Raw genomic sequence first — 24,398 nt, 5'->3', positions numbered from 1 at the left:
ATACTTTGCTTGTTCTGCCTGTTTTGTTTTACACCATTTTCCATTCAGTCCGAAATTGTTAATATTCTAAATATTCAACGTGGAGCCTTAATCTATTTCACAATAAATCTGAAGTAATTCTAACAAAAGCCCTTCCTACTATCATAATTGCGCCCCTTGGTCATTTAGAATTTTCTTTGCACACTTGGATTTTTCCCTAATTTATCTGCTTAATCTTTTACCATCATTCCATGCCTAGTAAATTTCAAAATTATTTTGAATTGTCTTTATGATTTGTCCATGAATCTTCTCTATTATCAACCCAGATTTTTTGAAAGCAACCGTTGACTAATCTTTCAATTCTTACAGAAGCTACTTGAAGAAGCTGCTGTCTTTTCAAAACTAAGCATATTATATAATCTCTTGCTTCTTTTAGAATTTTGACCTAGATTATCCCTTAATACTAAGGTGTTAAATCTCCTGTCTATTCCTAATAAATTCTTATTGTAATTTATTAAAAAAACTTTTTTAACAAAGTTTTTTTTAAAAAAGTAAGGAACTCCATTAAACCAAAATGGAAAAAAATAGAATCAAGTAATCTACCAAGGATAGTATCTACCAAGGACCACAAATCAGTATCAATAAATAAATGAAACCCAAAACAAACAGAAATTAAAATAAATAAATGTCAAACTCAGAACGAGCTGAAATTAATATGAGTAGGAAACCCCAAGCTTTCTAAAAGCCAGAATATAATTTGTGCTTTACTGAAAAAAATTCAAATGAATATGAATTTACTGAAAAACAATCTGCATTGTCAGTTTAATATACATATGCTGATATTTATTCCTTAAAATCTTATTTGATTTTTGATTTCTTAAAGTTAGAAAAGTGAAAACAATTAAAGAAAATTTTTCAGTAAAGTAGAAATTATATTCTGGATCTATATTCTACAAAATTATAAGATAAGATAAGATAACGTGGATTTCAAGCCAAAATTTGGCCATGTACACAAATAACATACAAGATTAACAAATTACAGCACTCGTCACAATAATAAAGAAAAAAATAAAAATAAAAAAAACTACTCTCTTCTTTTTGCAAAATATTCATCGAGATATCTTCCCACCAGACAAATAAATTGTGACGACGTACTTTTTAAGGCATCAGGAAGCAGCACTCCATCAATCCCAAATAAATTTTCCCTTACCCCCAAAAGACCTCGACAACGACCCAGACAATGCTCCAAATTCTCCTCCTCTTCTTGGCAAGGAGGGCAAGCAAACCTGCCGTCCGGGACACTTTTCCTCCTCTCAAAAACTTTCAATCTCGAACGAATCAGAAGGCAATGCTCGTAAATTCTTCCGAAGCATATCAAGTTCTCCTTTCATCTCTTCACAAGCTTTGACATTTTCATATAGTTTCTGGATTAAAGAAGAAAACTGGCTTTCAACTGATGTAACCTTCACTAAAACGTCCGGCAAAGTCTTTTCAGTAGCCTCAATTAATCGTGATATCAGATCTAGCTTGAAATTAATTTCCCGTAAAAACTGACCACTGGCTGTACCCTCAGGCATAGCCTCAGTTAAAGCTATAGTCGCTCCGTTTGAGTTACTCATTTTTCAAAAATTTCAATCCTCCCACACACTGCTTACGTATTACTGCTGCAGTAGTCCAAATCACGATCAATAATCATATATAAATAACAGTCCAGAAATAATATTATCACAAGAGTCTAAATTCATTATAGTGCCTTTTATATTTAACAAAAAATAATTTTTTGAAATAACTAACCATTGTTGAAGCGGTAACTGCAACATGGTAAATCGTGGTTGCTGCGGAAGCTGCAAACTAAGAGAATCAAGATCTATTACCCCCTGTCTTAGGCATATTTACTCAATGTTGTTCTGTTTTTTTTCTTCATTAAAAAAAATTGAAGAAAATCCTTGCTCCCCGCCTCCCCCCACATTTTCGTGAATTGCCGCCACCGTTCACGTGATTGTTTTCATAGCTGAGAGTTACGAACATTATTTAGCGAAACAGATTGAGAATAATGGAATTAAAAATTATATAAATGTATGAATTACTTTTTTTGCTTTGGTATCATGATACTATGTAGTTTAGAAATACTATGTAGATTTTGTCGGTACACGGTTTCACTTTCACGCTCTTATTTATTATAGAATATACTTGTTGTTTTGTTTTATTTTTTCAGTTTTTTTCTTTTTCTGCTGTTTTTTCTCTCTTTTAGTTAGTGAAACACCCTCGCAAGTGACGCTTTTGGTGTGCTACCGATTGATTTTGCCTTTGAGTTTTTGATAATAAAATGTTAGTTTTACTACTACTACTACAAACTACTTAAATATTCAATTTAAAAGCGCCAGTTCTATTAATGTAAAGCATTGACGGTCATTTTTGTTAAAGGGAAAACAACAATCTTCAAAACTGGTACTGGTTGTCTGGCTTGCTAAAGTTCCAAGGGGATCCAAAATAAGAAACAAATTTGCCACCTGGATCCATCTTAGGTTTACTTATACCTGAAAATGGCGATTTTCTAAGATTTTTCGTATAGTTATCCCAATTTATGAAGTTTTGGGGGGAGTAACACGTTTTAATCAATGTTGCCACGTTGAACCGTGACATAAGAAAAGCAAACTATTGAGTTGAATTGGACAATGCTTTTCGTCCTTAAAATATCAGCTGTTTATTTCCAAAGACAGCTACTCCTTCAAAAGAAAGTGAGACTTTCAGCTGTTTGATGCAACAGGTTCAGGTTTTTGGGCTGAATTTTCACATGCATTAAATTTTAATTTGAAACCTTGAATCTGAATTTGAATTTGAAAATTTGAACTTGAAAATTTGAAACCTGTTACTACTAAAAACTACATTACTACACATGGAAGTCTTTTTCATTAAAATCCTATCCCCAACTCCTAAGAATATGTACGTTTCCGCTTAACCAGTTCAAGCAGTCACGGTCTTTGGGAACTTAAAATTTTTTAGTTCAGTCTCTAGATTGTAGAAACTCCAATCATAATATATCTTTCACATATATAAACTGTGTACCAGTTTTTTTTTATCCTTTTAGGTTTGTCAGTTACAGTTGGATGTTTATGTGGTCTTCCGTTTCTATCCATATCAAATCATATAATCAAGAGAGTTGGAATTATGCCAATGTTTTTAATGGCATATTTATCTTATGCAGCAAGATTCATTGGGTATAGTTTTTTGCAGTAAGTAATAAGCATCCACTTTTTTAATTCAGTTAAAAAAGACTAGCAAACAACTGGAATTCAGTTAAAAATAGAAAAAATTCTCTAATTACTTTTTTCTTTTTAACCTACCCTCGCCAAAAGGAACGTGTAATGAAATAAAAAAACCTGGAAGAGAACTCTTTCGATTGGTAGTGCTCGGATTAAGAGCCCTTTTAAGTGATAAAATGGGTCAGAGGGCAACCAACCACAGTTTCTTTTGCCCTTTTTCAGCAAAGCAACATATGAAAATGGAACAAAATTTTAAAAACACTTGTTCAAACCAGAATGGTCAGTAAATCTCATAATATAGTTCCAGGGGTGACTGGGTACGTGCCACAGTAAGAGGAAGGGTGTCAATTTAAACAAATAGCGTATCTGAAACATAAGTTTTATTAAATAAAACAGCTGAAGTCATGGGCGTACATAGCTTCTTCTTTAGGGGGGGGGGGGCAGCCGAATCTGTGATGAAGGGCGGGGTCTGAGGTTATATTGGCAGTTCACAAAACCCTACATTGCCAGCAGGTTCTATCATACCTATGGAATCTTTATTGATAAGTAATCACTAAAAATCATGAATCATCACTAAGCTTCAGCATTAATCAATCTTCTTGAATTAGAGCTAAGTCTTTCCAAGACATTATGGATAATTGCTTCTTGTTTTGACTTTTATTCTGTCATTCCAGCTGCTTATTTCCAGCTTTTTCAACCATCTACCTTTTATCAGTTCCTTTTTTAGTCATCTATCTGTCTTCAACTTCTTTTTCAGCCACATCTAATGTAAATTTAAAGTCCTAGGAGGGCAGCTGCCCCCCTCTCCCACCCCCTTCGGTACGCCCACGCTTGACGTTCTCTACTCTGCTGAACATAGAGTTTTCCCTGCATAACCGGAGGTCTCAGAATAAGCCCTTGCGTCTCAAACACCTCCTCATGGAGAGACGTATTGTAGCTCTGCTACCTCAACAATATTTAGTGGTTGTTAATGGAATAGTCCTAAATGAATCAAACAGTTCCTGGTAACGAACTGAAAGTAAGGAGCGACCCGGCTCAGTAGTAACCGATACTCTAAAAAACGGAAATTTGATACCAATAGATACATGAAAAGAATCAAATTTTTATGCTGATTTCAAATATATACGTTTCATCAAGTTTAGTTTTATCTATCAGAAGTTACGTGCCTGAGAATATTTACCTTATTTTTGAAAAAAGGGAGAAACGCCCCCCTAAACGTCATAGAACTTTGATGAAAATCAAACCATCAGAGTCAGCGTAACCGAAAAACCTACTGTAGAAATTTCAAGCTCCTATATGCAAAAATGTGAAATTTTGTATTTTTTGCCAGAAGAAAGATCACGGATGCGGGTTTATTTGTTTTTTTTTTTTTTTTTTTTCTAAGAGGTGATCGTATCGAACCAGTGGTCCTATAATATAACGGGAGGGCTCATTCGAACTAAAATTAAAAGTTCTAGTGCCATTTCAAGTGACCTAAAAAAAGAGGGCAAATAGGCCCACTGCCCCGCTCGTTTTTTCCCAAAGTCAACCAATCAAAATTTTGAGATAGCCATTTTGTTCAACTTGGTAGAAAAATACAATAACTATATCTTTGAGGATGACTTAATCCCCCACAGTCCCCGGAGGAACTCTGCAAGTTATGAACTTTGCCTAATGTTTACATATAGTATTGGTTATTGCGATGCATACAGAGGTTTTCAGGGGGATTTTTTCGGTAGTTGGGGGGGGGGGGTTCTTGGATTACGTGGAAGAATTCTTTACACGGAGGAAGTTTTCATGGGGGAAGGGACATTGCTGTCAAGGGGGCGCCGGATTTCCCAGCATTATTAAAAAAAACGATCAGAAATTAAATAATAAAAAAAAATTCAACTGAAAGTAAGGAGCAACATCAAAATTTTACACGAACAGAAATTAATACATATGTAATTGGGTTCGCCCTCTAGTCATTACCTTGCTCTTTACGCTAAATTTTTTTGTACTTTCATCAGAGCTATTTATTCTAATTAACGGTCTTTGTGACTAAGGAGTCATTCTTAAAGAATTGGAACAAAATTTGAAATTTAACGTAAAGAGCGAGGTATTGACTAAGGGGTGAACCCCCTAATATACGTAACAAAAATACACGCATATAGAAGTTCGTTACGTAAGTTAATTCGTAAGTTACGTCAGAACAAAATTTCGAGAAAGCCATTTAGCCAAAAAAAGTAAAATTAATGTGCAAATTTCGTTTTAATTATTTAATTACGGTGAGCCAAAATAAAAGCTGTATTAATTCAAAAACATTCATAAATTAAATAAAAAAACAAGTTTTTTTAACTGAAAGTAAGGAGCAACATTAAAACATAAACGAATAGAAATTATTCCGTATATTAAAGGCCCCCCTCCTCAACCCCTCGCTCTTTACGATAAAGTTTGACTATGTCTCACAAATTTGTTTTTTGAAGTAATAAAAAACTTTAGCGTAAAGAGCGAGGGGTTGAAGAGGGGACGGCCCCTTTCATATACGGAATAGTTTCTGTTCATTTTAAGTTTTAATGTTGATCCTTACTATCAGTTTAAAAAACTTGTTTTTTTTTTATTTAATAAATGTTGATAACTAAACGGTAATAGAACAAAAAATATTATCAATGTCAGTTACGCCTCTAATTGGATGACATGGACTAGAGCAAAAAACTTTTCAGCTAAGTTAATAAAAAATTTTGATTTTCTATGTCACGTCATAAGAAAGAATCTACCCTAGATTTGGTGCTAGTAGAACTTACCATCACTTTACTTACCATATTGCCCCTCTGGCAGAATGTGAACGGGGTTTAAAAATTTTGAAACCGTGAAATATTGCATATGAACTGTCAAATGAAACAATAAGCATTTTTTGTTCCAAGCTGGAACTTTTGGCAAAAAACACAAAATCAAGGAGAAGTGGGCTAGATGAATAAGGGGTAGGAAAGGCTTATATGAGGCTTGGGGCTTGCATGAAAGTATGATACTCCCAACATTCTTTAGCTTAGTTTGAAAAGGCTAAATTAAGATGAGGATTAAGTTAGGAAGGAGATTGAAAGAGATTAGGAAGGAGTTTTTGTTTATCTTTTGTACTGAATTTTAGTTTAAAAGGACATTGAACGTATTTAAAGAACTAAAATTAAGGCCATAGGTTTCCTTCCACCCTAGGCTCCCTTAAATTTTAAGACCTTGTACCACTCTAGAGACCTCAAGATTAAGACTTTGAGCTTTGAATGATGCTCCTTGCAGAGCTCCACAGGTTGGCTGTCGTATGACCTCTGATCCTATTCGGTTCTTGTCAACTCTTATTGTAAATTTTTTTTTCTCGTTATTTCCATATTATATGGTACACACTTGTGAAATGAAGTTTGGTTAATCATAATGAAATATACCGAAATCTGATAAAAACAAATATTTTAGCAACACAATTATTAAAACTATGACAAAGAATTATTGGGGGGGGGGGATATTTTCCAGAACGCCTTATATTAAATACCTAACCCAACTCAATTAAAACACCATCTCTATATATTAAATATTTAATAAAAAATATACCTACAACGTAGATTTCAACTGAGCCTCAGCTAATTTTCTTTGGATACTGCCGGCCAAAAGCCGGTTATTGTCCGATCTGTGTATCCACATTCCCGAGTGTGTACTGTATAATATGAAAGTATCTTTTCTTTTATAAGAAATTTTAAGGATTATAAAGCTTTAAAAAAATGTTTATTGCGGGATAATGACTATGCTGTAAATTTTCTGGAAGTCAATCCAGGTTTTTAAGTCAGTCTTTCCTTTAGTCTGATAGATTTTAAGCAATGCGTGTTGAAAGCAAACCAAATGAATCGATACAATCCATCGGCTGTAGGTGTGAACAGATGCATTGACAGGGTCGCTGGACAAAACTTTTGTATATAGAGTTTATAGAGTTTTAGAGTTTTAGAGCACCAAATATTGAGTACTTTTGTATCCCTTTGGCCGTACGACAACCCTCTGTCACCTTCCCCAACATATAAGTATCCGTAAAAAGATGACGCTCCAGGTTGTAGACTTTTATGATGCCGCCTTAATAGGATACGTCAGACTATATTCCTTACAATACTGGTGCTACAATATAGTCAGGCCTGTTGATACAAACTTAAAGTTAATGAATATTTTATTTTCCGTATCGATTAAGATATATACAAATTCTTTGATAATATTAGATGAAATGGTGCAAGGTCTAGCCGAAGAATATTTGAGGAGTGATTACCTTTGGTTTTCGATATAAAAAGCCATACCACATAGAACCCTCGGATACACTCAAAGTATACAAGCATTGGAGTATCAAAGTATCAAAGTATTGGAACAAGAACCTGAAGGTAAAAGAGGTGCAATCATTTAGCAGACAAAATTTAAAAATACCATGGCTGTATTGATTCAATATTTAAATTTTAAACATAGTCATCAACTAATGAAACAGACGTGGATATGGTTCGGCGTCACGGAACAGCGGTACTAAAAAGGGGGTGAGAAGGGGAGTAATTAAAATAGTCATGAAAAAAGGGTTAATTGTAAAACAAAAATCAAGAACAGTGTTAATACGAAGCATACATATGAAAACAATATAAAATACATGTTATACTTTCCTACTCACATGAAAATCCACCTTGAAGTGTCGTGGTAATCTCAGTGACGTTTATATTAATTTTTTATTTTACACTTAAGTTTAAACATCTAAGCCTTCCTCTCCGTACCGTCAAACCAACATACTCCCTCCAACTTGCTCTTCTTGGTGAAAAGTGGCGAAAAGTGTTTCGACTTTTTGCAAAGCGCAGCACAGCATGCGTATACTAGCCAACGTTCGCAGCTCCTTTGCTCTTTTGTATTTCCTTGCTCTTTCCACTTTCTGTAACATTCTAACATCTATATGCGAGAAGATCAAAGTGTGCCCAGTGTATGTATTGAAATCTGTTGAATGTCAACAAAATCATGGTCGCCTGGTATGTCCTAAATATTTGCTAAATGTCCTTATTTCTAACTTTCACCGGAGAATGTCACATTCACCATACACTAATAGTGAATGTTGAGCATTTCTGAGATTTATATTTTCTTCTCCGTGATTCAGTCGCGATACATTTTTGCCGCTCTTTCTGGGAGGAAGGACTAAAAACGTAGAACACATAGTACATTTTTAATGAGAAAAGAAAATAATAGTAAGACAAAATTTCACATAGCGCCAATTTTTGATGTGACTTGATTACTGAACTCTTTACCATTATCTGATTGCATTATTGCTGGAGCACCAAATATTACAAAATATTGAAACAATGTGAAATCTACTAAATTTAAATGATTCAAATCTTATTTATTGCAACAGCTTAAACTATTATGACACTTTGAATTGCACAAAATGCCCTTGTTTTTGCAACTGCATTAGTTTGTGCAACATTTGTCAGTGACAGCGTATATAGCCTTGTCCACTGTTTCTGAATTAGCTGCTGCTGCTTCTCTCAGTGAAATTTCGTGAAAATCAATCTCATCCATAGAAAGAAACTTTTCTTTACCAATTACAAACTGATTACATGTGCAAAGCTGCTTGAGGATACCATTTTCATTTGCAAGTTTATAGAAGTCGGAGTCTTCTATTCCGACAACAACCGTTAAAACATTTTGATTATCTAATTAAGAGATAAGGATTGGGTTTTAAGAATTGGGGTTTTGTCCTCTCTTTTGGACATTTATAGGATTGGGTTTTAAGGTTTGGGGTTTTTTCCTCTCTTTAAGATATTCACTACAAACTTGCGACATTCGGTGGGGGATCAAACATCCTATGTGACATATTAAACTAGTTTCTTTTCCTTCAGGAAAACCATCGGATCATTTAAGACCATTTTCAATGAAATGCTTGAATATTCTATTCAAAGACTCTATACAAAAACTGTTCCATATCATGTTCTATTCAAAATTATCAAGCTCAAGCACAAGCCTGGGGGGGGGGGGTCGGAGGCTAAACCCCAGCTTCATTCACCCCAATCACACCCCAAACTTTCATGATTCAAAAGAGGTATATCCTGATAGTACGTCTGTTCTTTTGAGGCAAACGGTGGGCTGCTGAAGGAAGCTCAGCGCCAGTGCTTGGTAAATATATTCACCGAGAGAGTTTTAAAAGAAAGACAGAAGGAGAGAGAGGGGAAGAAGCGAGATAGAGAGAGAGAAAGACACATAAAAATAAAGACAGAGAGAGAGAAGGATAAAACAGGAGAAATAGAAAGAGTGAATAGTAAAAATAATTACACTTGTAGTCAGCAATAGAGTGATCTAGAATGGGACAAAGAGCCACAAATACCTTAAGGTTTGTCCCGTTATACTATTTTTTAGTGAGAAAATCATTTACTTTTTCCCTACAGGGATCCCTGGATTAGTTTGGCATTGGAAAGTTTGAAATTCTTATCATACCACCTTCTACAATGTGCAGCATGCAGTTTTTGTGCTTTGAAAGCACCCAAAGGGCTTCTTGCAACGCTTACATCTATTTACGGAGCTATCCACTATCAATTAGGTAAGGCCAAGGTTTACTGCTTATCTATATCCTGCCAAATATTTCTGTTAAAAATTAAAATCAACAGTCTTAATAGGAAATATTGTCGTGGTCAAACATATCTAAGAGCATTATGTTAGATGCCCGACCCCCGACAACAAAAGATATTTTAAAAATTTATCGAAATATTATATTCTCAAATACTCTCATATGGAATACTTTCAGTTTTATTAAAAAAAACAAACTCCTGGTAATACTTAACACACACAAAAAAAAAATCTTTTTTAAAACCCATGAGAGCGCAAAAATCGGCTAGGATTCCTAAGAACAAATATTTTATTCAAATTACCCAAAAAGAAATGAAGTTTTATTTTACTTGTTTCTTTGTCGAACTTTTATCCATGTGGGCAAGCATGTTCCGGCTCATTTCAGCAGAATTCGTCGGCTGAATTGCCTAATACAAGTTTAAAATACATCATATGACAAAAAATAGGTGTTTTGGCAATACTATACAACATAAAAAAGGTTTTCAGAGTCAAAACAGTAATGTCTGACATTTCCACCCAAGATCACAATAATGGGAAGGTCCCTGAGGACTTCCTCTAACGATGACATCATTTACGAAGCTAGCCACTATCAAACCGAACAAATGGTGAGCAAGGAGTGACTCAGATTCATAATGATCGAAAATAAAAGAGCGAGTTTCGATTACAATTTATACTCTAAAAATGTGGCTTTTTATGGTGATTTTAAACATATAAAATTCATCATCTTTAAAGTTAGCCATGAATTGCTACAAGCCGGGGAAAATTTTCTTGAGTTTTCTAGAGGGTGGAAAACATCCCGAAAAGGATACCATAATCCGAACTAAAATTACGCCATCGAATTTAGCATATTGAAAAAACCCTGTTGTAGCGGTTTTAAGCTCCTATCCTCAAAAATTATGAATTTTATTTTCGGGAAGGAAGATCGCGGATGCTGTTTATTTCTCTTTTCCCTGGGGTTATCATAAAATATACATAGCCCTGAGAAATGGGAAGAAGGTTTATTTGAACAGAGTAAAACTTCTAGTTCCCTTTTTAAGTAGATGAAAAGATCGTACCATGGCAAGATGCTTTTTCTGCCAATTTGTGGTACAAAACTACAATTTTGCCCCAATTTGGACTAAACTTCCATCAATTGAAAATTCCGAGATAGCCGGTCAATTTAAAGTTATCTAAAAGGTATATATAATGAGCTTTCCAGGTTCAGGGGCAGTAATTCCAGTCATAAAGAGTTATTAAGTCCTTACAAAACAAACGGCAATTTTAGAAATTTATCTTAAGGTATGATTTTAAAAACTTGATTAACTTGATGTTCGATAAAATATATGCAACAATGTAAATTAGGGCATCAACTCTTATTGAGGAGAGCCTGTGAGTCATTTTGTAGATTGGGGTGTACCTGATGCCTCAAAAGTAAATTTTTAAACCGAGATTTTTTAACTCTCCGTGAATCTTCAGATAAATAAAGAAAAGGATACTGGAAGTGGAGGGGGAGAGAAAACTAATATCTTATCTATGACTAAAGATCGAATTTTTGTCCCAATTTTCTAAAAACTAGTCCTGAAACACAAAACTTTATCGTAAGGAGCGAGAGATTGACTATGGGTAAACCTTCCTCATTTACGAAGTAAACTTTGTCGGTTTTAAGTTTCAATGTTGCTCCTTACTTTCAGCTGAAAAAGAACTGGTTTTTTTAGCTTTTAGCTATTTCCATAGTTCATACAAAATAAAAAAAAGTGTGATACACTCTTATGAAAATTGAAGCTTACTAAGTCAGATAATAAAGTCTCATCCCTGTAATCAACAATCACGCAAACATAAGGAAAGAAAAAAGGTAATTACAGAAAAACGAAAAGAAAATTTACAAGAAAGCAAGAGGAAGTTTGTCTGAAAAATAATTGAGAAAAACGAAAAAGGAAATTTTCAAAAAAACCAAGAGGACGTTTGTCTGAAAAATAATTGAGAGTCCCGTGATACACAAAAGCCCCCACTAAGATAAATCGTTAAGACCACATTCCTCTTGATCATACGCAGTGCAATAGCGCTGCCTAAGTAAAGAACGATGTTGGCACAATGTATTATTATTATTATTTTTTTTGTTTCCATACCCGGACACTTCGTATCGAAGGAGTTGTCATAGAAACTTCGAAAAGGGCTTATTAAATTGGAAATTGGAGTGGCTATTGCCCTTTTTAATAGTCGAAAGTAATTGAAGGGCAACTAGCTCCCCCACGCCCATCATTCCCCCAAACACATCCAATACAAAATTTTGAGATAGCAATTTTGTTCAGCGTAGTTTAGTTCCAGATAGAAAATATGTTTTTGAGGATAACACTCCCCCCTAACCCTCGGGTAAAGGGTTTTAAGTTATGCCCTGAGGGCACATAAGAACGATGTTGGCACAATGTATTATTTATTATTTATTTCCTTTAGAGCAGGGCACTTCGTATAGAAAAAGCTTTAGTAGAAACTTCAAAATGGGCTCATTAAATTGGAAATTAAAGCGGTTCGTGCCCTTTTTAAAAGTCAAGAGTAATTGGGAGGCAACTAACATCCCTTCCACGCCCACCATTTCCCGAAACACATCTAATCAAAATTTGGAGATAGCCATTTTGTTCAGCGTAGTGTATTTCCAGATAGAAATTATGTTTTTGAAGAGTACACTCCCCCACAGCCTTCAGGGCAAGGGTTGTAAGTTATGCCCTGGGGGAATATAAGGTTTTTATAGAAGGTGTTGTCGTAAAAACTTCAAAAAAGGCTCATTCGAACGGAAATTCAAAGGGATACTGCCCTTTTTAATAGTCGAAAGTGATTGGAGGGCAACTAACCCCCCTCTCACGCTCACCTTTTCCCCAAACACATCCAATTAAAATTTTGAGATAGCCATTTTATTCAACGTAATTTTGATTTCTTTAAATTAGGTCTTGGGTCTCAGCCCTCAGTGCGAGGTTTGTAAGTTATGCCCTGGGGGGTATATAAGGTTTTTATAGAGCGCATTTTCGTAGAAATTTCAAAAAGGGCCACTCCATTAGAAATTAAAATCGCTAGTACCCTTTTTAATAGTCGAAAGTGATTGGAATGCAACTAACACCCCTTCCACGCCCATCATGTTCCCAAACACATCCCATCAAAATTTTCAGATATCCGTTTTGTTCCACGCAGTTCAAAGTTCAGGAAATTATACCTTTGAGCAGGACACTCCCCCACAGTCTTCAGGGCAAGGGTTATAAGTTATGCCCTGGGGGCATATAAGGTTTTTATTGAAATGTTTGTCGTAGAAACTCGAAAAGGGACTCATTCGATTGGAAATTGAAAGGGCTAGTGCCCTTTTTAATAGTCAAAAGTGATTTGAGGGCAACTAACCCCCCTTTCACGCCCACCTTTTCCCCAAAAACAACCAATCAAAATTTTTAGATAGCCATTTTATTCAACGTAGTTGAAAGTTTTGGAAATTAGGTCTTTAAGGATGACAACCCATCTCCCCCACAACGCTCAGAACAAGGACTGTAAGTTATGCGCTGGGAATATGAAAGGTTTTTATAGAAAGCGATGTTGTAAAAACATCTAAAGGGGCTCACTCAATTGAAAATTGAAATGGCTAGTGCCCTATTAATAGTCGAAAGTGATTGAAGGGCAACTAACCCTCCTGTCACGCCCACCATTTCTCCAAACACATTCAATCAAAGTTTTGACATATCCATTTTGTTCAACGTAATCGAAAGTTTTGGAAATTAGGTATTTTAGGATGATAACCCCCTCAGAGCCCTCAGTGCAGGGGTTGTAAGTTATGCCCTGGGGGCATATAAGGTTTATATAGAAAGTTGTTCTATATAAACCTTACGTTGTTTTTTATAGTTGTTCTATAAAAAAATACAAATGAATGTGCATTGTCAGTTGAATATACATATACTGATATTTAATAATCAAAATGTTAATATTATGTGATTTATTAAAGTTATAAAAGTAAAAACATTTATATTCTTTTTAGGAAAGTGCAAATTTTGTTCTGGCCTTGGGAAGGCATAGGGGTTTTGAACCCAACTTTTGTTAATTTCTGCTCGTTTTGAGTTTGACTCGGTTATTTACTGTAATTTCTGTTCGTTTTGGGTTTCATTTATTTATTGATTCTGATTTGTGGTAATTTTACGCTTGGTAGGTTATTTGATTTTATTTTTGCTCATTTTTGGTTTAATGGAGTTCTTTGCTTTTCTTTGAAAAACTTATTTTGTGGAAAAAGTCTTTTCAATTAATCAAAACAAAGAAAGAGTAAAATCAAAGACTTTAAAATTTCAAAACATATAAGTTTATTCTTTTTGTCTTTCTTATTTTTGATATGCTCCTCCAAATTTGCGGGTTAACATTTCTGCTTATCACGGCAACTACTGGCTGAAGGGCTAAGGGATACATGTATGGGACTAAATAGGTATCAACTGGTAGTGAGGAAGAGTATCACCCAGATATTGTAGTTGGGGATTGTTAGGCCTTAGCTAGGTAAACACAACAGGTCATGAATATCCATACCTGTTTTTCGTTGAGGTATCTGGCTAGAGTCTCTGATTTCCTTGGGTATCTCCTCCCTACCATCATCTGAAGCAAAATACTCAAGAAAGTTGATAAAAAAAACCTTCAACGACTTTTTAGGCTTACCAACTGCCTCTACCTCTTGCTAAAATAAATTAGAACTCTTCCTTCTCTTTAATCTTCGAACTGAGAGCTAACAATAGTGATTCTCGTGTATTACTACTATCTGCCAGTGTTGACTGAATTTCCCAATTATATTTCTTTTTTGCTGCTTTTTTTTTACCTTTTCTAGATTTTTTTTTTATTGAGTAAGACATAAAAAATTGTCTTCAAATCGGAACTGAATAGTAGTTCTTATTATCCCAACCTGAATTTTCAAATTATTTGCTGTTTTATCAATTCTCTTCTCTCTTCTAGATTTTTCTATTTTTGTCGTAGAAATAAACTAAAAATCGTTACGAATTTGAACTGAATTCCTAAATTAAGTTTCTCGTATTGAATCTTAATCTCTCGATCTATTTGAGGGAAATACCTTATTCTAAACTGACTTTCAACTTGGACTTGGTACACTATATGCCTCATCGCGAAAATCAGATGGTTGGTTCTAAGTCTCTCAAACCCCATCCTTGTGCCTCAACCTTGGTGTCTTATTGTTTATGATTATAGAAACGGTATCTCTCAGTTTCTCAAACTTTTTTTATTGAAAGCATGAATATTAAACTCTTTTGTAACTTGGAAAAAAGAAAATGACATGGAAAACCATGCGTTACAGAATCATTTTCACTCCTAACTGGAATATCACGTTTTTGACTTTTTACACAGGGTGGTCTGGCTTCCGTTTCTCCATCTCGTCTATAGGTTGCCACGCCTAGCGCCATTGTCTTTGAAGGTGTATCTGTTTTCTAATTGAGACTTGTTTTTTTGGCTTTTCTGTCTCCCCAGTTCTCCCATGGGTTGCTACCCTCCCTCCCATTATCATGGAAGTTGTTTCAATTTTAGAATTTGAGGTCTGATGCGCCTTATTATCATGAATCTTTTGAAGGGTAGAACGAAAAATTATATTTTTTTTTCAGAACAGATTAAAACGTTAGGTGCCTCATTTGTAAGGTCTAATAGTTTCCGTCTCTCAAACTCCTTTTTATATTTTCCTTATAAGGCAGAGGTGTAGATGTTACTGGGTCTAGAGTTATTTCTATTAGCGAATCAATCTTAGCAATAATTTCAAATTGTTATTTGTCAATACTCTTAACAAACTCTTTATAACCTTTTTAATAATATCTTCCACTTCACTAGCGTATTTACGATGCCTCAAAATACTTTTCCTTTGATATTTTTCAATCCTATAAATACCCTCCCTGTAATTTTGTTTCATTCTTTCAGCGACTTTTCCGTAATCCTTAAGAGATATGCTCCGCCTCACTACCCCAGTTAAATTGAATAATTAGCTTTCGGATAACCTTCCCGCTGTTATCTTTTCGAGAGCTAGGGTAGAAGAGTAGTTACGAGAGAAAATTGTTGTTACTGCGTAACTTATACTCTAGATATCCTAGACTGCTAGAACCAGAGCGTGAGTACCATCTACTACTCCTACAGTAAGGCAGTCTCAGCAAATCTGGTGGATATCGGAAATTTTTCGGCTCGACAGGCATTGGATGAGTTATCCTATAGAATCAAAATCTCAAATAAAAATATAAAAATAAATATTTTCATAATCTTAAAATTGACGAGCACAATAATTGTCACACAATAGGAATTCTTGGATGCAGTGACTCAGCACAGCCTAAGCCAATAGTTAATACTGAAACAACCCGATATTCAACTTTCGATTCCTTCAGAAATGCCGAAAACAGCGGATAAGTCAAATATCTTACCTCACGCAACATAACTTTGAAGCACAAAATTGCGAAGGTTATAGGAGATAACACGGAAGCAAGCAAGCAAAACTACTCGAATAATATCTATTAGGGGTTAACTGAACTTCAAATCACACAGGAACGATTACCTGGATTTAAAAACCTATTACAACTTACTTACTTACTTTACTTTCGGCGGTAACCAGAAGATGAACTGTTCTTCCCGGAACCAAAGGATCTTAGGATGACTTCCGACGACCACTTGAACCTGTCGGCTGCAGCTTCTCCGGCGATCTTCAGCCAGTCTTTGTCCCATCTCCTACCGTGTCTCCTGAATCCTCCCCACGGTGTAGGTCCTCCTTGAATTTTTGCCACAGGTTCTTCTTTTGTCCTCCTGTTTTACATTTCCAGGAGGGGGCTGGTTCACACACAAGGCCATCTTGACATATCGTGCCTTCGGGACGGCCGAGAAGCTTCAGGTGACGAGAAGCTTCAGTTGGAGGTCTTTTAATGATAAGCAATAGTTCTTCTGATTGGCCACAGTGACTCCTGGCTTCACTATTGGAAATCTTGTCCCATCTCTTGATACGGAGAATGTAAAAAAGGCAGCGGTGGTCGAACACGTCCAAAGTTCTCGCGTCTTAAGCCTTGATCGGCCATGTGTAACAAGAATACAGTAGTACTGCTCTAACAGTTGCAACATAGATTCTGACTTTTGTTTTGGTTGAGATCTCCCGTCTGTTCCATAGTTCTTTTTTCAGACTAGTAAAGACTTCCCAGGCTTTTGCTATAATGGCAGAGATATCCCTTTCAGCTACGCCATCTGATGCTATGATAGAGCCAAGATACGTGAAATTCTTGACGTTTTCTATTGGCTCCCCGTCAAGGGTAATCTGGTAAGGAGCACGTTGGTTGAGAGCCAATACTTTATTCTTTGCACCGCTGTTGGCCAGTCCGGTGGACTTTGAGACCTCAGAGACATCGTTGATCATGGCTTGTAAACTGTTGGCGGTAGTTTCCAGCTCAGCAACGTCGTCTAAAAAGTTAAGATCAATCAGGGACTGGAGTAAACTAGCTATCTGTCCAAAGACTATTCCACTGTGGTTTCTCATTGCATTGTTCATGATGCAGTCTATCGCGTAGTTGAATAATATTGGCAAAATGTGGTATCCCTGCTTTACCCCAAACTCAACTGGAAACTTAGGAGTGTCATTGCCGGAAACACAGACGTAAGTCCTTATAAGCACTTCGGAGTATCTCAATGAGGTCCTGTGGCTCACCGTCTTCAGCCATAATTCTCCATAGCTCCTCTCTGATGAGAGAATTGAAGGCAGCAACAAAGTCAATAAAGGTGATGAGAAGGTGTAGATGAAACCTGCTATACTGATGAAGGATGAGACGAATCGTCAATATCTGTTCTGGACGACCTCTGCCTGGTCTGAAGTCTTCTTGTTCAGGACAGGTTAACTTGTCTCGTGCGTCTTTAAATCGATTCAAAAGAATGACGCAGAAGATCTTCATGGCATGGCGATCATGGAGATACCTCTATAGTTTCAGCAAATGGCCTTGTCTCCTTTTTTTGTATAGCAGAACGAGGACTGATATTTTCCAGTCTTTTGGAAAGGTCGTCGTCGTCCAAATCTGGACAAACAGGCTGGTTAGGCGGCACAGTAGAGTTCATGAGGACTTGAACATTTCAGAAGAGATTCCATCCTCTCCTGGAGTTTTATTGTTTTTCATGCATTTCAGCGTTTTTAGTACATCTGCAATACTTGGCGGATTGAGATTTATTGCGTAGGGCTCTCTAGCAGCACTCGAGGAGGCAGGTAGATCGCAGGGGGGTTTTACAGGGTTCAGTAGCTCAGAAAAATGCTCTCTCCGGTGTTCTATGAGTCCTTCTTCTGTACGGATGAGTTCTTCGGACTTATCTTTCAGTGTGTTAACCGCTACAGGAGCTTTTTCTGTCGCTTCTTTCAGGAGTTTGAACATTTTCCTGCTGTTGTGGCTCTTGGACGCTTGTTCAAACTCATTCACCAGATCTTACCAGCACTGTTCTCTGTCCCGTTTCAGTAACTGTTTAGCTGCTTTGCAGGCTGCTTTTGAGGGTTCTTTTGCACCTCCCACGAGGAGTCGCGTCTTCTCAACTAGTTCTATGGTGCGGTCAGAGATTCAGGCTCACTGTTTTCATTTTGTTTGGCCAAGCACCACCTCAGCTACGTCCTGTGTAACAATTTTTATCTTCGTCCATTCTTCTTCGACGCGTGAAAGACGATTCAAGGCTTCGAACCGGTTGCTTAGCTTTAACACGAAGTCAGTTTTGATTTCCGAGCATCTTAGTTTCGACACATTGAAGGGCTTCCCTGCCTTCTGTCCGTTCTGCCTAAGTGAGGATGATCTGATCCATTCAAAGATCTTGTGTCTGCTCCTCTGTATACCCGAACATCTGTGCAGGAGCTCCTCGCTCTTCTACTGACTAAGATGTGGTCAACCTGAGCTTTTGTTACGCCGTCGTTCGAACGCCATGTAACGAGGTGGAGTCTCTTGTGCTCAAAGAGAGTGTTTGTAACGCACATGTTGTTGTATTTGGCTAGCTGTAAGAGCCTTTCTCCATTGATGCATCTATCACCAACGGTGTGGCGGCCAATAACTGCTGCTGTGTCGGAGTCCTCTCTGCAAAGCCAGGCTTTCCAGTCTCCAGTGACAAAGAGCATGCCACGCCTTGTCTTGTCGATGATTCTTTGTAAGTCATAATAAAAGGCATCTTTGGTTGGGTCACTGCTGTCCCTTATCGGGGCGTACACAGCGATTATGGCTAATTGGCTAATGTGGCCTCTCAGTGTGATTATGGTGATCCTTGGTGACAATGGATCCCAAGAGGTGACACATGATGCAGTAGGACCGTCTAGCAGAAAATCAACTCCTTGTTGATCGTAACCATCATTGGGACCCGAGTTGTAGAACTGGAATGAGTCAGATTCGGAAACCCTCAACTTTTTGGGCAGAACATCATTCAATCTCATTTCTGACAGACACCAAACGTTGATTTTATACTTCTGCAGCTACCTCGCAAGGAACAACAGTGTGGATTCCAGCTTTCAGCGGCGAACATTCCGCGCGCCAATATTCAGATGTTTTCTTGATCGGGCGGCATGCATACTTGTCGGGCCAGGCACCACCCTGACCTGGTCCACGTCGGCTACCACGAACGCCGTAGTAGAAATATCTCTCTGCATTTGATCTTCAATATCCATCGGCGTTTCATGGGAATTGACTAGACGAAGGGCTCCTCAGACCCTTGGCGCCCCCAGACCCATGCCGCACCGATAACTGGTAAACAAATTCTTACCAATTGGCTTGAAATAATCTGTAACCTGGGAGATTAAACAACAAGGGCAGGCTCCTCATCACAAAAAAAAAACTCAAAGCAAATTGTTACTAATTTGTCACAGTCTAATCCCCAACTAGGCATATTACGTAAAAAAGGGTAGGCTGTCTCACCTTTCAAAAGATGCAGCAAATTCTCCTTAATTTGCTGTAAATATAAAAGAAAAATGGCTAGAGGAGATCATTTTTGACAGATACTCTTAGCTAATTTCCCAATTCAGCCAAAACACTGAAAATTATGACTTGTTCTAACGAAATTTGAAGATTACTGAATCTAGCTAACAGCGACTCATCCATGCACTTTACTTTTATGTAAATATAATAAAAGATAGGAGGTATTACAACGCCTGCCCCCGGGCCATGGGGGGTTGTGTTGACACCGGAGTTTTTGTTATCTGACTTTTTAACTATTTTTAACAAAATGGCTATCTTAAAATTTTTATCGGATGCATTTGGGGGAAAAGGTAATTGGGGGAGGGAGGGCTGGTTATCGTCCAATCTCTTTTCACTCTCAAAAACTGAACTAAAACTTTCAATTTCCGATCAAATGAGCCCTCCCTGAAGTTTTTAAGAGCCCCCCTTCTATAAGAACTATATATTCCCCAAGGGTATAACTTACAACGCCTGCCCTCGGGCCCAGGGGGGTTTTGCCGACCCCGGAGTTTTCTTTATATAATATTTTAATCCATAAGTACCATATATGCTCCCAGGGCGTGACTTACAACGCCTTCCCCCCAGGCCCGGGGGGGGATGTCGACACTGGAGCTTTTGTTTTATGAACTTTGAACTATTTTCAACAAAATAGACCTTTGAAATATTAAAAAAAATATCTATCTCAAAATTTTTATCGGATGTATTTGGAAAAAAAGGGCATGGGGGGCTTGTTACCCTCCGATGTCTTTCAACTCTTAAAAAGTGAACTAGAGCTTTCAATTTCCAATCAAATGAGTTCTCTCTGAAGTTTTTACGAGCCTTCCTTCCATAAGAACCAAATACGCCCCCAGGGCATAACTTACAACGCCTGGCCCCAGGCTCTGGGAGTTTGCGTCGACACCTGAGTTTTTCTTTTATGGTCTTTGAACTATTTTTAGCAAAATGGCTATCTCAAAATTTAATCGGATGCATTTGGGAAACAAAGGGCGTGGGGGGGAGGGCTAGTTGCCCTCCAATAATAAAACATTGGAGCCGTATGGTCTTTACTATAGGCAACTCTATAGCGTTGCCTCTGATACGTCTTGCTGACAGATACAAGTTTGGAAGCCTGGTATGCTTCTAGTTAAAGATTGTACATCTTTTGCTGGCTGAGTTCTACACTCAAGTACTTTTTAGTTGAGTTGGATCCACAGTAGTGGGAATCAACCGCTGGGATCGACTTGACATCTGCTGCAAGTTTTGATTGATATTCGATAATCCGCGCCTTCTGATTCCTCTTGCTGCTTTGGTTCCTCAGATCCAGTTGAGATGACGAGATAGGTAGCTTAAAAAAAAAAAAAAAAATTAAGAAGAAACTTTTCTCCCTGATCCAAAATCCCAAGGAAGTTCTTCTTGCAAACGTTTTTCTGAACACATTGAGCAGTGAAAATCTAAAAGAAGGAGGTATCCATTCGAGAATCTTTCCCAGTGGTTTTCCTTTTGGTTGGTACTACTTTCATACTAGCCAAAATAAACTGTCTTTGCACATCCCTGTTCCCTCTTTCTCTTCCCAGACTCCAGAAGTCATCATAGATGCTCTGTTTTTCCTCTTCACTAAGTTTGTTACAATTCGAACCTGTACTTGCAAGGTTTCCTTTCTTTTCTGGAATGACTTTTCAACTTTCTTGAAGTGTATTCTTCCCCAGCTGCTTTTTTTAATATAACAATTTTGTACTCTGGGGTCTTGCCTGTTTTCTTTTGTTCTGGAGTTGTTTCTCCTCCATCCAATGCCTCACGATTCGCTCTAATTATAATACTAGTCACATCAGCATCGACAACGGCTTTTGCTGTGAAAGTGTCAATAGGTTCGTATTATAACTATGTCTACTGTGGAAGGTTCAGTGGGTTCCAATGGTTCTTCTAAGTGATCAGTGGGTTCCTGTACTGACTGATCGAAAAAGGGTGGAGCGACGTCAGATATTACTATATTGAAATCAACGGCACTATTATTTGTTTCTAAATATTTGGGTGCGCTGATATTGTCACCAGTCACTTCACACTTTCCAGTCGTTTGGCTTCTACAACCTGAACTTTCTCTGAGTTCCATATACAAACAATGAGCTTGTGTAGTTTTACATCTTTATTCTGCCCGACAGACAATTCAATATCTTCTGTGTCACTGTGACTTTGTCTGTGTTCTTTCTGTCATTCTCCTTAAATAAGAACCATATATACCCCAGGGCATAACTTATAACGCCTGTCCTCGGGCCCTGGGAGGTTGTGTCGACACCTGAGTTTTTGTTATCTGACTTTTGTAAATTTTTTACAAAATGGCTATCTCAAATTTTTATCGGATGCATTTGGAAAAAAACGGACGTGGGAGGGGGGCTAGTTACCCTCCAGTCTCTTTTGAGTCTCAAAAACTGAACTAGAACTTTCAATTTCCGATCAAATAAGCCCTCTCTGAAGTTTTACGAGCGTCCCTTCCATAAGAACAATATATTCCCCATGGCATAACTTACAAGGCCTGCCCTCAGGCCCTGGGGAGCTGTGTCGACCCCAGAGTTTTCGTTTTTGTTATGGTTTTGTTTTTAATTACGATTTTTGAACTATTTACAAAAAAAATCGCTATCTCAAAGTTTTTATTGGATGGGTTTGAGAAAAAACGACGTGGAGCGGGGGGGGGGGGTTTAGGTGCCATTCGATCTCTTTTGCTTCTTAAAAAGTGAACTAAAAAATTTTAATTTCTAATCAAATGAGCCCTCTTTGAAGTTTACACGAGCATTCCTTCCATAAGAACCATATATGCCCTCAGGGCATAACTTACAACGCCTGCCTCAGGGCCCTGGGAGGTTGTGTCGACACCGGGATTTTTATTATATGATCTTTGAACAAAATAACTATCAATATTAAAAAAAAGCTATCTCAAAATTTTTATTTGGATGCATTTTTGAAAAAAGGGCGTGGAGGGGGGAGGGGCTGGTGACCCTCTGATATCTTTTGACTCTTAAAAAGTGGACTAGAACTTTCAACTTCCATTCAAATGAACCCTCCCTAAAGTTTATACGAGCATTCCTTCCATAAGAACCAAATATGCCCCCAGGGCATAACCTACAACGCCTACCCCCAGGGCCCTTGGGGATTGTGAAAGCACTGGAGTTTTTGTTGTGTAATCATTGAACTATTTTTACAAAACGGCTATCTCAAAAATTTTATCGGATGCATTTGGGAAAAAGGGCGTGGGAGGGGGTTACCCTTCGATATCTCTTGACGCTTCAAAAGTAAGCTAAAACTTTCAATTTCCAATCAAATGAGCCCTCACTGAAGCTTATATTAGCATTCCTTCCAAAAGAACTATATACGCCCCCAGGGCATAACTTATAACCCTTGCCCTAAAGACAGTGGGGGGAGTGTCCTGCTCAAAGATATAATTTCCGGAACTTTTAACTACGTTGGACAAAATGGCTATCTCAAAGTTTTGATTGGATATGTTTGGGAAAATGGTGGGTGTGGAAGGGATGTTAGTTGCCTTCCAATACCTTTCGACTACTAAAAAAGGCACTAGCCATTTACACTTCCAATCGAATGAACCCTTTTTGAAGTTTTCTACGACAACACTTTCTATAAAAAACCTTATTTGCTCTCAGGGCATAACTTACAACCCTTGCCCTGAAGGCTTTGGGGGGGCGTCATCCTCAAAGACCTAATTTTCCAGAATTTTCAACTACGTTGAACAAAATGGTTATTTCAAAATTTCGATTGGATGTGTTTGGGGAAAGGGTGGGCGTGAGAGGGGGGTTAGTTGCCCTCCAATCACTTCCGACTATTAAAAAGGGCACTAGCTCTATGAATTTCCAATCGAATGAGCCCTTTTCGAAGTTTCTACTGCAAAGCTTTCTATAAAAAACCTTATATGCCCCCAGGGCATAACTTACAACTCTTGTCCTGAGGGGTATGGGGGGATTGTCCTCCTCCAAAACATAATTTTTATCTCGAAATCAACTACGAAGAACAAAATAGCTATTTCGAAATTTTGGTTGGATATGTTTGGGGAAATGGTGGGCGTGGAAGGGGTGTTAATTGCCTTCCAATTGCTCTTGAACCTTAAAAAGGGCACTCGGAATCTCGATTTCCAATCGAATGAGCCCCCTATGAAGTTTATACGACGACCCCTTCCATGTGAAGTGCCTCTGAGGAAAAAAAATAGTAATAATAAAACATTGGACCCGTATGTCCTTTACTATGGGCAACGATATAGCGTTGCCTCTCATATTAGATACTCGTATGTAGAATAATTCAAGTTTTTTGAAGGCATTGTAACCAAAATTCAGAACACTCTGTCATAGTAGTATTGAGTTTAATATTCTTAGTCTACATTAGTTATCCATCATCTACTAATAACGGATTTGCAAAACAAATATAGTCCCTATAGGAGTTATATGTACATGAACAAGAAAGACAGAATCTTGACAAAGAAGTTGTAAACAAATCTCGATTGAAGTCATACAGTATAACCATTTCAAGAGTTTTTACATTATTCCCTTTTTAGAGTTTTGCTTCCATATTGGTTCTGCTTGGATTACCTAGTTTGCTCGGTACTTTTTGACCGAGCTTTCCATTGTGTGTGTGTGTGATTTTTCTTCTACCAGGGTGACCACATCAAGTCAGTGATCTTAAAATCACTCTAGAGGGGCTATTAGAA

The 24,398-nt window shown here is 37.4% G+C and overlaps 1 protein-coding gene across 2 annotated transcripts in view; it reads left to right on the top strand.

Moving 5' to 3' along the window:
* Positions 1-24,398, top strand: part of LOC148952624 (major facilitator superfamily domain-containing protein 6-A-like) — a 747,865-nt gene that overhangs the window by 259,933 nt on the left and 463,534 nt on the right. For both annotated transcript variants that reach the window (XM_089089986.1, XM_089089985.1), the window contains exons 10-11: positions 3,068-3,212; positions 9,632-9,783. In XM_089089986.1, the coding sequence (XP_088946112.1) occupies positions 3,068-3,212; positions 9,632-9,783 (297 nt within the window). The remainder of the gene's footprint in view (positions 1-3,067; positions 3,213-9,631; positions 9,784-24,398) is intronic.

Source organism: Artemia sp. Qi Xiang Cuo, chromosome 5, assembly GCF_049724085.1.
Source record: "Artemia sp. Qi Xiang Cuo chromosome 5, ASM4972408v1, whole genome shotgun sequence".
NCBI lineage: Eukaryota > Metazoa > Arthropoda > Branchiopoda > Anostraca > Artemiidae > Artemia > Artemia sp. Qi Xiang Cuo.
The sequence above is the reverse complement of the archived record's forward strand: the minus strand, read 5'-3'. Positions and strand labels throughout refer to the sequence as shown.